The sequence below is a fragment of the Eubalaena glacialis genome, chromosome 13 (assembly GCF_028564815.1).
Source record: "Eubalaena glacialis isolate mEubGla1 chromosome 13, mEubGla1.1.hap2.+ XY, whole genome shotgun sequence".
In the NCBI taxonomy this organism is placed as follows: domain Eukaryota; kingdom Metazoa; phylum Chordata; class Mammalia; order Artiodactyla; family Balaenidae; genus Eubalaena; species Eubalaena glacialis.
The window spans coordinates 46,946,183-46,963,499 of NC_083728.1; the positions used below are offsets into that span (position 1 = coordinate 46,946,183).

At 35.4% G+C, this 17,317-nt stretch overlaps 1 protein-coding gene across 8 annotated transcripts in view; it reads left to right on the forward strand.

Annotated features, from left to right (window-relative positions):
- The window catches only part of MACROD2 (mono-ADP ribosylhydrolase 2), a 2,017,409-nt gene that overhangs the window by 76,712 nt on the left and 1,923,380 nt on the right, over window positions 1–17,317 (forward strand). For 7 of the 8 annotated variants that reach the window (XM_061208464.1, XM_061208463.1, XM_061208466.1 and 4 more), the window contains exon 3: window positions 10,388–10,495. The exons of the other annotated variant lie outside the window; for it this stretch is intronic. In XM_061208464.1, the coding sequence (XP_061064447.1) occupies window positions 10,388–10,495 (108 nt within the window). The remainder of the gene's footprint in view (window positions 1–10,387; window positions 10,496–17,317) is intronic. 8 annotated transcript variants of the gene reach the window in all.

Genomic DNA, 17,317 nt, shown 5'->3' on the forward strand with positions numbered 1-17,317 from the left:
GATCAGCAGGCTGGCTGGTTTCAAGACAGAATCTCAGACACACAGCCTGCATCCCTGGGGTTCCTCTGGTTCTCACGTCGTATATTCTTAAAGCCTCGTAATGAACCCAAAGATATTTTTCTGATCATCTTGATTATAAATTTAATTTAATTTAAACGCTGATTTCTATAGAAATTTGCTTGAGCTTTTTTTTTTTTTTTTTTTTTCCTTTTGTGGCATGGTCTCCTACTAACTTTTTTGTTTTATTTTTAGAGAGAGGGAATATTAATTTGAATTTGTATATACAGAGCTGGATTAAAACCAAACTGATTTTAACTGGCATCCTCAGAATGAAAGAGGTCAACTGGCAGCAATAGGGCCCTTGTTGTGGGATCACCAGCCAACTTATTGGCATCCTTGGTGGCTTTTTTGTTATCATGCCCATGGGTGCTAAGATATAGAGGATGTTAATATGAGGGAACATAAGAATTTGAAGTGTTCTAGGCACTTCATGTGAATATCTCCTAGTATCTTAGTCTTCTGAGCCGTCAGAGGACCCAGTGATGGTCTGTTAGCTGTATATCAAATGGTCTTTAGGTAATTTGGCAGTTCCAGAGGAAAAGTGATGAGGCAGTTTTGTTCAATATATTTTAAAAGTTTGAAATGTAAAATATAACTGATTTTTATGAAAATTGTATTATATTATCAATATTATAGTCTTAAGGGTTATGCTTTTAAAACAAGGGGAATGTTGGTCAGTTTATCTTAATTAAGATTCAGTTAACAAAGTTTGTTTCTCCTAAGGTATTTTAATGTTATTAGTGAGTTAATGTATATTTGATTAAATTTGCTTTTGTTGTTACTATAGCATTGCATTATATTCCTACATAAAAATGGATCAGTATCTCTAAAGTGGTTTATTTATGCCTAAAAAAGAGGTGAAATAGTAACATAAATGCCAGAACTCAGAATAAGGTCATAAATTTAAATAGTAAACTGAATTCCAGTACAAATAGAGTAGGTGTTGGGACAAATGAATCAGCAAGTTTGATGATTTTGCATAAATAAATGAAAAAGAGAAAATACAAATAAAATGCATAATTAATATGTGCAAATTTGATTTTATTATGTGGTTCTCTAATGCCTCGTGTGTTGTATGTTATGAAATTTTGTAAATTGTAGCGAGAAATCATTGAGGCCCTTGTATTATTTGCAAAGTATGGTAACCACTTCAATAAACATTATTATTCTTTTTTTCTAGGGCAGAAGTAAATAATGCTTTTTGGGGGGAGTGAAATTGATGCATTTTGCAACTAAAGGGAGAGACAGGATCTAAATAACAGATACCTCATTCAGAGTTGGATGCATTATAATAAAATAGGTAAATGAGAGCCTGCCTAGCTTGTTGGTAAAGAGCACGGGCTACCTGGGCTCAGATCCCAGGTTTGTACTTACCAGCTGTGTGTACTTGGTCCATCGACCTCCTTTTTGTATGCCTCAGCTTCCTTATCTACATGGAGAGAATAGTGGTAATGTGTACTACGTAGATTTGTTCTGAGGATTATAGGCTGTAATATTTGTAAGCATTAGAACAGCAGCTGGCACATAGTAAATGCTATACAAGTATTAGTTAAGTAATTAAACTAGAACTAAATGAAAATGTCTATTAGAGGGAAATGTTTTTATAAAGATGAGATTATGACTCATACAAATATAAATTGAATATTTATCAACAATTTTATTTAACTCTGGTTCAAAGGAGAATTTAAAGAACCACACGTGTATACACAGTAGGGAACTCTGAAATGAATTTACAAATAAATGCAAATTGTCCATAGGAAAGTATCAGTTGCATTCAAGGGAACATAATTTATTTGCATTTCCACAGACAAGAATCATTTGCATTATTATCTGTTTTCTACAATTTACACAATTATAAAATAGCTCAAAGACAATGAAAGGTAGAGATCATTTGAGATGTAGAGATCATTGGTGATCCAGTGCCTGGTGGTGATCTCCACTGAGCCAGAGCCCCAGATGACTGTCAGCTGAAGCACAGTAGGGACAGATTTTTAACCTTAAGATTCTAAGTATACTCTCTGAAGCTGGGTTAGAGGTCCAGGCTTCTTTGTTTAAAAGGTGCTTATTGGGTTGGAAATCTTTCTTCCTGGCTCTTTATTTCAAGCAGAGATTCACTCCTGGGCTGGAAAGGCTTTTCCTGCCTCTTTGTAAGGCCTCTCTGTTCTCTCTCTTTATTTGATCTGCTTCTCCCACGGGGACTTCTCAGTTCACTGAAACCCCTCCCTGCACTTGAGGCCCTGAGGACTTATGCTCTGCAATCACTGTCTACTTCCTTTCTTGCTGGCATGACTTTACTAAGGATAATTTGGAACTTCATTGGCTTCTTCGGGAAACTTAAGATTTCCCCAGACTGGATCCTCTAAGACCTCTCCCTTTCCATTGCTCTGGTCCTTCTTCCTCCTCTTACACCTTTGATTTTCCCTTCAGTTCCATTTAAATCCTTTGCTATATCCCTCTTCAAAACCCCTATCTTCTTCATCCCTCCTCTCCTGCTGCCAGACTTTTCCCTTCCTACTTAAGCTCCTCAGCTCATATAGTCACTTGAACTTTAGGCCCCCTGCTCCCAACTGGGGACTCTCAAGGAACTCAGGGGCCCCTGAAAGAAACTACTTGAGGCTCAAAAGGAAGAAAAGGTGATTGAAAACAGACTGGATGTTTTGTCCACTCAGAAAAGCTTTGGGGACAGCCAGGCAGCTGCTTGATGTCTCCTGTCAGTTTCTCACCTAAAGTTTAGTCCACATCCTCCGTAAGATTACATATCAGGGCAAATGAAAAATCTTGAAAGTCTCCTCCACAAATACCGGTAAAAAGCATTAGCCCTCGTATTGAACAGGTAACCTTAAGCTGCTCCTTCTGCCAGAAACAAAATTTGGATAAAAATATCAAGGGGAGCAAAGACCAGAGTATATTACTATATTTACCTGACTCATGGCTAAAATTTTAGTGTGAAAGCTATAAGGTCTCTGTTTGCATCTGTCTGTATGTATGTTTATGTACATATGCATTTATGTGTATATGATATTTTTCTACTTTCGGATGGTATTACCAAATTAATTCATAAAATCCCATGAAGGAGCTCTATGCAAATTAGCTTAGAGATAAATTAGCATTATATAAGTTAAATATTCCTAAAACTCCCAGAAATATAGAAACTAACCCCAAAACTTTTCAAGTTTACATGACTTAGGTAAATCTCTGGTAAATAAGACTAGTTTAATATTGTTGGTTTAAAAAAACAGGTATGTCTTCTGAGTTATCAGCAGTTAAGTATAATACGAGCATACATTTTTGTTGTACTTGGGTTTACTAGTCAAATAAGCTTATGTTATATCCACTAGATGTTTAAGATTATAAATATTATAAATTCAACCCAAGACCAAATATACAAGTAAAGATGTAGTAAAAATGAATTGCTTGTTATCCATGACTTCTTGTATATCAAGCGTAGCAGTAAAAGAAAATCCACGTGTTTAACTTCTTTGGGTTTTTGCTTTTGCAAACTTGCCTAACATGCATGTGCTGTAAAGTTAACAGAGAGATAACTTGAGATGATGGTGAGCTTTGTTTTATGTTGTAATATGTCTGCATAAAAATAGTTTCCAAACTCTTTTTAGTACCTTGTAACCTTAGACTTATGTTAAATTAAGTATAGATATTCATTATAAAAATCTAGATTATTTCTAAGTAAAACAAACTACTGAAATACTAATTACTGAACATAACTTTGTTTATATACTTTGGCTTCTTTATTTTAATGTGGTATAGAGAAGCTAAATGTATTTGAACCTGTTAATAAATGTCCTTTTGCCATATAAAAAAACATGTCTCTAGAAATTGAAAGATGGTAAATGTATAAAATTTGCTAGCCTGCTACAGAATGCTGACATGTGACAATTTGCAATTGTCTACTTCTTAGTCTTCTCTGTAAAATAAAAATTGGTTAAAAATTACAATTAATATATATAAATGAAACTACTAAATATAATAAACAATAAGAGAAACAACTCTGTATGCAAGGTTTGTGAGGAATGAAGGATTTTTGTTGTTGTTGTTAAGGAAAATGAGTCATTTTATTCTAAACTGAGATCACTGCTTATTTCAGAACAAGAAAGAGAAAAATGTCAGAGAAAACCTGAATGGATATAGAGTTACAGAAGGTTTGCAAAAGAGGAATTTTATCTGTGATCAAATTAGCTAAGATTGAATGAATTTATTTGTTTTTTGTTTTTGTTTTTAAATGAGCCCAGTAATGTACTGATGCAAAACTAGAGTTGGGTTTTCTCTCTGTTAAAGTAACGAAGTTTTCTTGGATTATTAGTCTGATCTTAATTAAGAGGTCATAAAAGGATTTTCTTTATCTTTTAAGTAATCTACTTAGGAACAAAGATTCTGTGTCTTATCAAAATAATTTCCTGTGCTTTATGTTGTTTTTATTATGTTCCCCAAATCAAATCCTAAATGAAATCTTGAATTCTAACTGAGATTGATATCTCCCAGAGGGTTCCTGGAAAATCTCAAAGGATTTGTTTTTTTACCTTGTAAAAAAGGAAAGGTAAAAAAATAATTTGGTTTAAGGGGACTTCCCTGGAGGTCCAGTGGTTAAGACTTCACCTTCCAATGCTGGGGGTGTGGGTTCGATCCCTGGTCAGGGGGCTAAGATGCCACATGCCTCACGGCCAGCAAAACCAAAAGATAAAACAGAAGCAATATTGTAACAAATTCAAAAATGGTCCACATCAAAAAAAAATCTTAAAAGTTTTGATTTATTTGATACATTACATTACATGGGAAACATTGTCCAAAAAGAAATGATGCTTAACCTTCCCATGGTTATATTTGTGTGGGTAAAAATTATTACTATATATATTTCAGAAATTGTATGACGTTCATAGAAATTTGCCAGTATCCTTTTTATCCATCTTATGTCCTGGTATAATTTTGTCAGTTATAATTCGAGTTATTTAAACATTGTATGTCATAGAAATAACCAGATTCCCTTATCAGTTATATCATTTTTATAATAAACTCTCTTCAGATCTTTAACAATGACCATTTTTAAGTCTTTTATCATTCACAGATAATTTTTGTTTTACTCTGGTTCTTCCCTGAAAGCTCTTGCAGTCAACTACAGGCAAGAGTGCTTTGTCTTCAACAAAAAGTGACTATTTCAGAGATCCATGGAAAGGACTATGGCAAGTACTCTAGTGTATAGGCTTCTAAAGACATTATTGCTTAAATAACTTTGAGACTGTACCGCTGGACCAAGTAAGGATTTCCAGAACTAATGGAGAAGCTGACTGGTTTAAACAAAACAAAACAAAAAAAATGCTAACCCAAGATCAAGCAGAACAAAAATCCATTACATGAAGAAGAAAAAAAAGAATATACTATAAAAAATGTTTAGTAGAACAGAATAGAGAATTCAGAAGGAGATCTCAGTATATAAGATTACTTAATCTAGTTGTTGTTTTAATGGAATAAAGAAAGTATGTGGATTTGTTGTTGCTGTTGTTGTTCCAACACATTAAATAATGCTGGGGGAAAAAAACAAATCAGTTACATGGGACTGAATGAACTAACGATGAAGAATGATTATGATTTTTGTGGTTATTGTTTTGGAACAATACTGGTTCTTTAATGTTTTATTTAAGGAACCCCTTTTTATCTTTTCTCAAGCTCTCTGTAACTCATGACAATTTAGTTAATTATACTTTTGTAAACAGAAATGAAACATTTAGCTTTTCTCCCTACCTGATCTCTCCAGAATTCAGAAACTCTATTGCGTATTCTTATTTTCATGGCAATGACATTATTTGTATAGGTTCAATAAGAATCTGTCTTCCTTGTAACAGAACATAATTGGAAAAATTAGTTGTATAGACTTTGGTTGGAATGTCATATTTGTGAATGATAATCTCAAAGATATAGAATCTCATGTTATCAGATAGTTTTAAGGAACTAAGATTTGCATTATAGAGCCAATGCTTACAAAGCCCTTTTGGAGAAACCAGTCTGGTACCTGGTTTATAGAGTTCCCAGCCTTACAGATGAGTAAGGAAGGTCACTTCCTATCAAGCCCAGGAACCTTAGGATATTCTTGGAACCTTGAGAAGAGAGGAATTTACCCAAATGTGTAGGTATTACAGGCTAAATCTGGTGGTGAGTTCTTGGATTTGCTTCCTAGCCTTGAGAGGCTTTGAAAAGTCTGATTTGAGATTCTTTATGAAAAGTTCCAGCAAAGCAAACTTGAAAGGCCTAAGTGGTCAGTGACTGTTCTTGCTGCACTTATGTAAATAATCAGACCAAATCTAAAGAGACCAGACTTATTTTGTAAACAAGAATAAAAATGGGGTTGGGGGGGTGACTGTAGAGAGACATTTTAGGTTTCAGTGGAAACCTGTAGTGCACCCTTGTGGGTTATTAAATTCCAGTCTTGCTCATTGTCTTGCACATATTGTCAATTTCCTAGTTTCCTCCAGTATCTGGCTACAACTCTCCAAAATGTTTCCAGTTTTTCTCCCCTCCTCCTTATTTGGCCTCATTGAGAACTAAAACTGCCCCTTTCTTGAAGCCCTGCAAGCTGAAGCTGGATGACCTGATATAAACTTCAAAGAAATCACCACAACAGATCATGTATGTACAACTTTCATGCTTGCTATTGTGTGGGCCATTCAGAAAGTTTGCTGGAACACCTGATGCCATCACCAAGGACACTGAAACTGCAAAAGATGCTTCAAGCCCAACATCTAGATATCTTCTCAACTGTCTGCCCTCTGGACTCAGAAACTAGTTTTATAGTGTGCTCCAACCATTGATCTTTGTTTTTCTTTTTCTTTCCATGGGAATTTCCCTCATTAAATGCCTGACTGCTCGCACCACCTAGCAGAAATCCTCTACTACCAAGTCTCAACCAGTGGTTCAGCTGGTCCTTAAAGGACAAAAGGCAACCTAATGGGAAATGGACTTACATTATTCAAAGGAAAGAAGTCTCTCTTTCCTCAAATAAGAGCAGGGACTGACAAAGACTCTCTCCTTAACTAAACTTTAGTCAGGTTCCACCAAACCCTTTTTTCCACTAGGCCCCATCCTTGCCAGACCTGCATTGTCCAATTTTAGCAAGAATCCTGCTAAATCAATTTAGAGAGAATTTCCCATCCTTGCTATCTGGTCACTCTCCATATCTAATAAAGTTCTGCATCACCCCCTCATACCCTAGGTGATATCTGACCACCCTGGCTTGCCTTCAGCAAGAATTGTGTGTTTAACCAAACTCTTCCCTCACCCACAAAGTTTCCTCTTAGTAATTTTCTTTCCACTGATCCCCACTCCGCTCCTTGGTTATAAATCCCCACTTGTCCTTGCTGTATTGGTAACTGAGCCCAGTTCTGTACTGAGATCTCTTTTCCCTTATTGTGGTAGTTCTGGAAAAAAAGCTTTTTTTTTTTTTTTTTTTTTTTTTTTTTAAACAATATCAATACGATACAATCTGGAAAAACAATTACTATCACATGTGCACACTGACAGATATTTTAACTTTCAGCTGGATAAAGCCAATGATGTACAAAATGTGAATCAGTGCTTTGTGTACATATAGAATGTCTGTGAGGGAGCAATGCTTGACAATTTTCTGTCCTATTTATTACTGAAAACCCAGGATATGGGAAAAGACACTTAGGGATCAGTGCTGATGGAACACAGTTGTGTGAAAAGGAAGGTGTTACATTGCTATTCAAGTAAAAGATGTGGCCTGTAATGGTAATTTACATTGTTATATTTACAGAGAACACTTGGTAGTCAAAAATATGCCATTTGGTTTTGGTTTATTGTTGGAGGAAATACTGATAATTATTAATACTATCAAATTGTAGTTTTTGAGTACATTTACGCCTTTTTGATACACCATGTGAGGAACTGGACAGCAAGTATAAATCTGGCTCTGAGGAAAAAAGATGCTCATGTGAATTTTTAAAATGAAAGAGAGATAAAGATATTTCTTCATGATGCTAATAATTCTAATAAGACCATTTTGAGTAACTTACTTGAATGACATGTCATAGCAGTACATTTATTTAATATGTTGAATTGTTTGAACCTTTAGGCTCAAAATATCCCATTTTTAAAGTTTGCAGTTGAGAGATTAGGATATCTTTTAAGAAAACTGAACTGTGATATAAATGGTTTAAACTTTGATGCTTTCTAATACAATTCTTTAACAATTTCTTTACTTCTGGAAAAAAATACATGATTTGTTGCCACATATGTTTAAAAGTCTCACATGACTATAAATGCAATATTACATACATAATACTTCATAAGAAAATGAAGAAATACTTTTTAGAACTAAATGCAACTAGAGGATAGGTCAGGAATTGATTTACTCTGTCTCCCAAGTTGAAACAGTCAATCTTTCTGCTTTCATTTGTGATATGTTTATCAATTTAATGCCTGATGGAGTTTTAAAACTCATCATCAGTGAGAAGTCTTTATAATTTCTAGGTTTACAATAGTCCAAATATCCAGAATTTTCTGACAAAGCCACCAGATATTTATTATCATCCAACAATCTTTATTTGGGAATCAGGACTTTCTAATTTGGTAAAAGTAGTAAGAATAGAAATTGATTGGTCATGGAACTCAAGGTCTTCTTGCTCAAAGTCTTTGTCATTGGACCAGGCATTGACAGATTAGTAAGAGCACAAACAAAATCCAATCTCTTTCACTGATAGGGAATAATAATAATAATAAATGTTGAAAATATTTAAAAACTATTGTGGTATTTCAGTATGGATGCTGAAATAATATTTGTCACCTCTGTAAAACCTTTGTAAAAAAGGGGCATGTTTGTTGAGAGCTTACTATGGACCAAACATTATTCTAAGTGTAATAAACTCATGTTAACTGTAAAGGAGCCAGTAATTTATGAACTGAGGCATGGCGAAAATATATAACTTATCCAAGGTCACCCAGTTGTTAATTGGCAGAACCAAGAATTGAACAGTTAGTCTGGTAGTAAAGCCTGAACTCTTAGTCTTTACCTGACTCAGGGAGACAGCACTCTAGGAGTCCCTGAGGTGGTCAAGTCAGCTGTAAGTGTTTTCTATTTTGAGGTCTTCTAAAGTCTTTCTCTACTCTTTTAATGTACAATTCTCCCACATTATTCTCCTACTTATTATTATTACTACTACTGCTACTACCACCAATGAATAATTGATTAGAATCCTTTAAGGAGAAAAGTGATCGCAAAGAAGGGGATGCTTTGGAGGCAGAGAGAGGAAAGATCACTTTTATGGCCACAGATCATTTCCTTCGTCTTGGCCATTTTTTTCTTTGGTTATCGGGGCCCGAAGACAATTTAAGTGTCTTGTAACCTATCACCTCAAATCCCCTACATACCTCATTATTGCAAGCTCATTTGACAGTGTCTTTGTGAATCAATAGCATTACCTTCCGCCTTGAAAGATTTGCATAAATCATGAGTTTAAAATGTTTGAATTTATAAATCATGTTTCCTCAAGTTATATTAAAAAGCTTTTTATGTATAGCAATTTAATGTATTTTAAAACATTGATTTTATATAGCTTCGTTGAATATATTTTAACATTACTGTCTGTTAAAAAATACATGAAAATTCAGATTATAGTACTCCTCAAAAACATTAAAAAATATGTCAGGTTTTAGAAGATAATGTTTTGGCTTGTTTTAAATATACCAGCTTTCTGGCTGTTGTGTGCAGGACAGAGCTTTTTCTCTTTTCAATCTAGCAGCGCCCTCTAGAGTGAAAGGTTTATAGAATTTGATAAAGGAGCAGTTTCACACTTTCAGATGTTCTTGATCCATACCATTCCGAGGGACAGCTTATTACTTAGAAGTAGCAAAGAGCTGAACCTAAATTTTTTTTTTCTGAGTAAATATTCTTTTCAAGGATGCATTTTAGGTAATTAGAACAAAATAGAAATAAGCTCGTTCGTTGTAAAAATTTATTTTGTCTTGGTAGTTACACATCTTTTTCTCATCTTCTTGTGAAACCAGTGGTACATAATTATATCTTAAAATTGATATTTTTATAATATTAATAGTAAACATTGAACTTTTTGTTGACCCATATAACATGCCTAAATTTATTGAATGCCTATTATGTATGTGATACTGCATTTGTATTGGGGAATACACAATAAATAGAGAATAAGTCACATCCCTGGTACTTATACATTTATTTCCACTTGTCTAATGTATCAGAGTGTGACCCATATTGGCTCTTGTATTAAAATTGTCTTTATTAAATTAAATAAGAATATTACTATTAATATATATTCCTTCTTTATTACAGAAGAAAATACTCAGGAAACATCACAGGTGAAGAAAAGTTTGAGTGAAGAAGTTGCTCTCTATAGAGGTGACATCACATTGCTAGAGGTAGATGCTATAGTCAATGCTGGTGAGTAGTTGATTTTTTGTGATGTATTTGTTATACTGTTACCCTAAAGCTGGGTTCGAGTCTTGGTGGGTGTCAGGCCAAAAGACACAACCAAGCCAAAGATTGGGAGAAGGAAGGACTTATTACTTGCAACAAATAAGGAGGACACCAGGGATCTTTTCCAAAGCAGTGTCTCGCAGAACAGCAAAATTGGGGAAGTTTTAAGCTAAGGGTACTTGCATACTCATGAAGGGACTTGAGTGGTGTATGCGTATTCATGAAGGGGCTTGAGCAGAGGAGAATTCAGCATAGAATTGGGGCAAAGGTCAACAGTGTCAAAGCTTTAGTTGATTGAAGTCAGAAAAGGTCGTCATCATCATTCCATCCTCCACCTTGATGGGGGCCTTAGTTCCTGCAGAACTCACACAGATTATTACATATATCCCTTGAGGAGGAACTAGGACTCTGTTTTATCGCTGAACTATTGTTTCTTGACTACTTTTCCTTTGTTCTTGCATTCTTTCACTTCCCTTAAAATCATTAATTACTGAGACCTGTTCAAAGGCAAGCATTGTGGCCAGGCTTAGATCACAAAATGACTTAGGCCAAAAATGGCCTCTCTTACGTCAAGAAAGCCATGCCTGGTTCTCTTTCTCTGGGGACCCCCTGCCCTATCTGCTTATAATATGAGTATTTATTATTTAAAAATATTTTTTCATAAATAGGAATAGAGGTATTTTAGAAAAAAATCCCTTCAGGAATAGAAATACCATGTATTTACCTTCTTCATTAAAAACACTGAAGGTTTATTTTATGTATGTGATACAGTTAACGTGCTAACTCTACATGGTATCCATGCTAAGTTGAAACTAGGGTACTGGACCACTGGAAAAGTGACAGATTGTTGGCAGAAAGTTCTTCAGAAAGAACTTTAGCAGCTGTATTATTGTTAGTTTAATGCCTGAGTTAATAGTTGGCCAACATAAAAACAAGTTCATCAAGCTTTTTCTTCTTTTGACTTTGTAAAGAGATGATTGATCTACAGAAGACAAAAGTAAAATATAAAGAAATTATTTCTTCAAGTTCCAAACCTAGTTGGTTGGTTTCAACTTTTCATGCTTGTTTTTAATGCTTTATTTTAATTATTTTAGTAATTAATGATCTTAAGTAATTTTTGTTTTCAAACATTGGGAAAATATCAGAGTTAATTTATGTTTGATTATAGTTTATTTTATGGTGGTCTGTATCTTCTATATATTTATTATGTGGGTGTATATCAAGAAATACATAATAGTTGGGATTCTGTAAAAATAAATATCAATAATAAGAGGATATTTAATTATTTTAATTTGTGTTTTGTAAAGTTAGGCTCTTTGCAAGTTGAAAGTGTCAAAAACAAATCTAGACTTAGGTAAAAAGAAGAGGCTTTATTCAAAAAGATTATTATAATAAGGGGTCGAGGGTTATCTCAATAGGAAGAGGAGGAATATTGCAGTAGGAAGAACCACTTTGACCTTGAGATCTATAAGCATCTCAAAGTTCAAGCAGAAAAGGGCTTTTCTTTTACAGGGAGAAGTAAACAGGCTGGAAAGAATTGGATGTGGGGCAATGGGATGAGAGGGTGGCATGACTGCACAGTTGATCAGGGAATGTTTTTCCTTGAGGCCAACTGATTATTAGGAGGGGGTCTTTAAAGAGGGGTTGTTCACCTTCCATTGCTCAAGGGTGGCCCAAAGTTCAGGGGCTTGGAGGAAGGAGAGAAGCCTGAATAAATTTAGGTCAAGTCCAGTTAACAGGCATCGATCGACCAGAATGGTCACTGGGGACAAATAGTTCAGCTAATCATTTATGAGATAAAGAATGGGAATTTGGAGTGTCTGTGTCTTGGCCTTGTCATAGGTTACAAGGGGTCATCGTGAGTTTTATCTAAGTTACATGGGGAAGAGTGGTTCTTTGCAGTAAGCTGTTTCCAGGAACACAAAAGGGGTGGGGGGTAATTTCTTGACAGTCTTTGCTTTCCAGGAGTACAGAATTCAGATGAAGTTCAGTGTTGTCTCAGGTTTCCCTCTGGTGACTGAGTAAATTCACACAGGATAGTAGGCCTTGGTAGGTGAACGGACAGGTCTCACGGGGAAGTGGAGCACTGTTCAGGATATAGCATAGTGTTGGCCAGCAGGAAGTGTGGAAGCCTGCTCAGCCTGTTCCTCTCTCGGAAGTGACTGTCGGTTGCTATGTGCTGTATCTGCTTTTCCATAATTAGAGCTCAGTTTTTCTCCTTCTCTTCTTCTAATGCCTTTGTATTTCCTTCCTCCTCTGGGACCTCTCTAAAATGTAAACTCTTCATGAGAGAGCATGTGTCGGAGTCATTTAATCTCCACCCAATGTGAATCACTCCTTTTGGATACAATTCCATCCTCAGATCACCTCGTTCCTACAAGTCTCCCTTATATCTAGTCTCTATGGGCTGTTCATTTGTGGCTCTGGGTAACAAGATGCTTTCTGTGATACGAGAGACCTCAGGCCCTTGGAAAGAGTCTCATCAACTCCTCTCCAGTACAGAGGTTTCATCGGATACTCTCGTAGTTAGTAAGTCATCAATGATTTATTTATTTATTTATTTTTGGCTGTACCACGTGGCATGCAGGATCCTAGTTTCGCAACCAGGGACCAAACCCGCACCCCCTGCAGTGGAAGTGCAGAGTCTTAACCACTGGACCACCAGGGAAGTCCCTATCAATGATTTATTTAGGAAGTTCCTGAAGTCTATAAACATGTGAACTTTAATTTAAAACAATTAAAATTAATTAAAAACTATATACATCACCAACCTTCCTCTATATTCTTGTAATTTCCAGCCATTGATCCCAGTTCTGCCCTGTGGAGTATAATCAATGACATTTATTTCCTTCTTAAATACCTTAAGACCATTCTCATGAGTTTTCTCTTTCTTGTTATTAACATAACATTGAATTTGCCATGTTAGCATACTTCATAATATCAGTAATTATGGTTTTTCCTGAGTTTTGTTAGCTGTATAACTGTTTATCTCCTCACTGAGGCTACAGACTGGTGTCTTTTTCACTTTTTGTGTCATCTCCCTAAGCAATGTCTTGTCCTTATGTTCTTAATAAACACCTGATACTATGTATTTATTAAATTGAACTATATGCAATTGGATTTGTAGCACCCATAGCACATTCAGCACTGGGGACTTGACATAGTGAACACAATTTTGGCTCTGATTTTAAAAAAATGATTTATTTGATATTTTTCTGATCAATAAATAAAAATAATTTGGGGGGTAACTTTTAGTGAAATAAAATAAAATGGTGTTAAACAGGAAAACATCACTAACAGGAGAACATCCCATCACTATTTTGATTCTTTGTCCTTGCCTGTATGTGTAATTTTTCATAGCTGTCACTTAGTGTACAAGGGTTTGATGAATTTATATGAAGGCAGGCAGCAACTTCCAAAAACCATTTGGCACCTTCAGCTTACTTCTCTGGCTGAGATAATTATAATTTGGCCATGTTCTACATCTCACAAGGACAACCTCATTAGGAAGTACTCAGGTAGATGGAAAAGAGATTCCAAATGTACAGTGTAATGACTCTATTTTACAGCTTTCTGCTGTGCCGCTTGTTTGCCTGGTGTGTCAGGAGAGGAACAGCTGTTAACCTTTCAGGTGAACAAGGCAACATGGCAGGAAACTCCAGAGCTGCCTCTAGTGAGAGGGGAATGAGAGGCAATGTGCCCAGTCAAGGTGCCAAAGCAGCCCAGTCATCACTTTCTATCACTTGTAAAGCTCTCTTTCCATGTCCATATTGGGCATTGGAACACCTGGTCTTAGTTGCCATCAATGAAATGATTTGATATTTAAAATTTTTTCCTAATAAAGTACTTTTTGAACTTTCTTAGAGTTCTTTAAACGTGACCCAGGATAAGCCTCCTATATATTATATTGTTCTCTGTAGGAAATAATGTATATTTTAATAAAATAGATTTTGTAGGCAGTAGGGTACATAGGGAAGTAACACAAATTTTAGATTCAGGCAGACCAGGTTCCAATTCAGACTCTCGTACCCAGGGCCATTTTTTTTTTAAACTTTTTATATTGAAATAATTATAGGCAATTGCAAAAATAGTACAAAGAGTCTTGTGTAAGTCCTATAGCTATAGTACAATATCAAAACCAGGTAATTGGCATTGGTACATTGCTATTAACTAGCCTATAGACCTTATTCAAGTTTCAACATTTTTTAACCGGCGTTCGTGTGTTGTGTGTATGTGTGTGTGTGTGTGTGTGTGTGCAGTTCTATGCAAGTTTATGCTGTGTGTAGATGCTTGTAACCACCACCAACACCACGATCGAGAACTGTTCTATTATCATGAAAGAACTCCCTCGTGCTACCCTTTGTAGTGGCACCCACCTCCCTGCCCCCCCCGCCCCGTTCTCCATCTCTATAGTTTTGTCATTTTAAGAATGTTATATAAATGGAATCATACAGTATGTAACCTTTTGAGACTGATTTTTTTTTTACTGAACATAAAGCCCTTGAGGTCCATTCAGGTTGTTGCATGTGTCAGTAGTTCATGCCTTCTTATTGCTGAGTAGTAAGTCTGTTGCATTGATATACCAAAGTTTGTTCAGCCATTCACCCACTGAAGGGCATTTGGGTTCTCCTCAGTATTTTTCTGTAACCAATAGAGCTGCTATAAAGATTCAAGTACAGTTTTTTGTACGTAGCAGCGTATAAGACGATCTGTTTACTGTAACTAGGACCTTGTATAATTTTATACTAAGACTATTTGGTCAGAGTTTTGGTCTTTGCTAGAGTTTGGGGAAGAATACATCCATTTAATTTATGGTTCAGTATTATATCATTAGAGACAATTTTAATTGTACCACAATCACAGAAAAATATTTTGTAGGAGATGTGATTTTTATTCATTCGTGGATTGTGGGCTGTATAATGGAAAAGTGGTTAACTTTCCAACTCTAATGGGTTGGCTTTGGCCAAAGATGAATTCAGTTTGCCATAAAAAGGATTTTTAAAGTGGAAAGTGAGGAAAAGGTTTGTTTATTTTAGTTCTTCCTTTCCCCACCCCAACATGACAAGGAGAGATACATTTACATTGTAGTTCATCATAGAGGGCTTGATGTCAGATCAGTCATTATTTTAAATATGCCTCTTTAACTTCCTGGCCAAATGACCTTCAGTAAATTATTTAACCTTTCTGAGCCTTAGTTTATTCATTGGTACAATGGAGATAGTAATAGGGCCTACTTCATAGGGCTGTTGTGAAAATCAAAAGAGGTAATATATAGAAAGCACTTCACTCAGTGCCTAGCATATAGACACACTCAGTAAACAGTAGCAGAATTATACTGCTTAGTTCTAATATCAGAAAAATGATTTTTTTCTATCAATCAGTGTCACAAGGTAAATTATGCATGTTCTTCAAGTCTTATGCACAGATAGACATTTAACCAACTAAAAGGGTTTTTCCTATATTCTACAGCTTTAGCTGTTATACTGTTTACTTGAATTGTGTCCAGGAAAAGTTGCCCAATTCTGAGGCTTTATAATAAAAGCTGAGTTTCTATAACATTGTTGGTAATTCATATGAACTAATGACAAAGGGAAATAATTGTTTTCGTTTACTTTAGTGGTGTTTTTACTGCATTAGTTGTGAATGTCATAATCGTGACAAAAATTAAGATAGTGACATGTGATTGGATAGATAACCATTTAATAGCTGGGTATAATTTAATTAATATAGAATATCTGAATATTTACATAGGCAAATCAGGCAGTGGGACTGCATGTGATGGAAGAAATGTTGCTTTATAGAAGTTTTTTTAAATCCCTCTACTTGCTTAAAATAAATGTTATTTTAATGTATTTTTTTCAGTAAAGCTGAAATAAGGCTTATTTGAAATTAGAATTCAAATCATTGGGAAAATATTGGGTGGGCCAAAAAGTGCCTTCGGTTTTTACAGTGAAAATAAAAGACATATTTTTCATTTTCACCAAGAACTTTATTGAACAACATATTCACCCTTTTGTTCCATTACCTTCTGCCATTTTTCAGGCAACTTCATGATTCCATCTTCCCAAAACTTTTTATGTTTTTGAGCAAAGAACTATTCCAGGTACCTTTTACAGTCTTCCAGGGAATTGAAATTTTTTCCATTAAGAGAATTTTGTAAAGACCAAAATAAATGGAAATCTGAAGGTGCGATGTCTGGTGAATACGGTGGATGAATCCGAACTTCCCAGCCAAGCTCTAACGGTTTTTGCCTGGTCATCAAAGAAACATGCGGTCTTGCATTATCCGGAAGGAAGATTATGCGTTTTCTGTTGACTAATTCTGCACGCTTTTCATTGAGTGCCGCTTTCAGTTGGTCTAATTGGGAATAGTACTTGTTGGAATTAATCGTTTGGTTTTCTGGAAGGAGCTCATAATAGAGGACTCCCTTCCAATCCCACCATATACACAACATCACCTTCTTTGGATGAAGACTGGCCTTTGATGCGGTTTGTGGTGGTTCATTTCGCTTGCCCTACAGTCTCTTCCATTCCACATTGTTGTACAGTATCCACTTTTCATCACCTGTCACAATTTGTTTTAAAAATTGAACATTTTCATTACGTTTCAGTAGAGAATCACATGTGGAACTGTGGTCAAGAAGGTTTTTTTCGCTTAACTTATGTGGAACCCAAACAACAAAGCAATGAACATAACCAAGCTGGTGCAAATGATTTTCAGTGCTTGCTTTGGATATTTTGAATATGTTGGCTATCTCCCACGTGGTATAACGTTGATTGTTCTCAA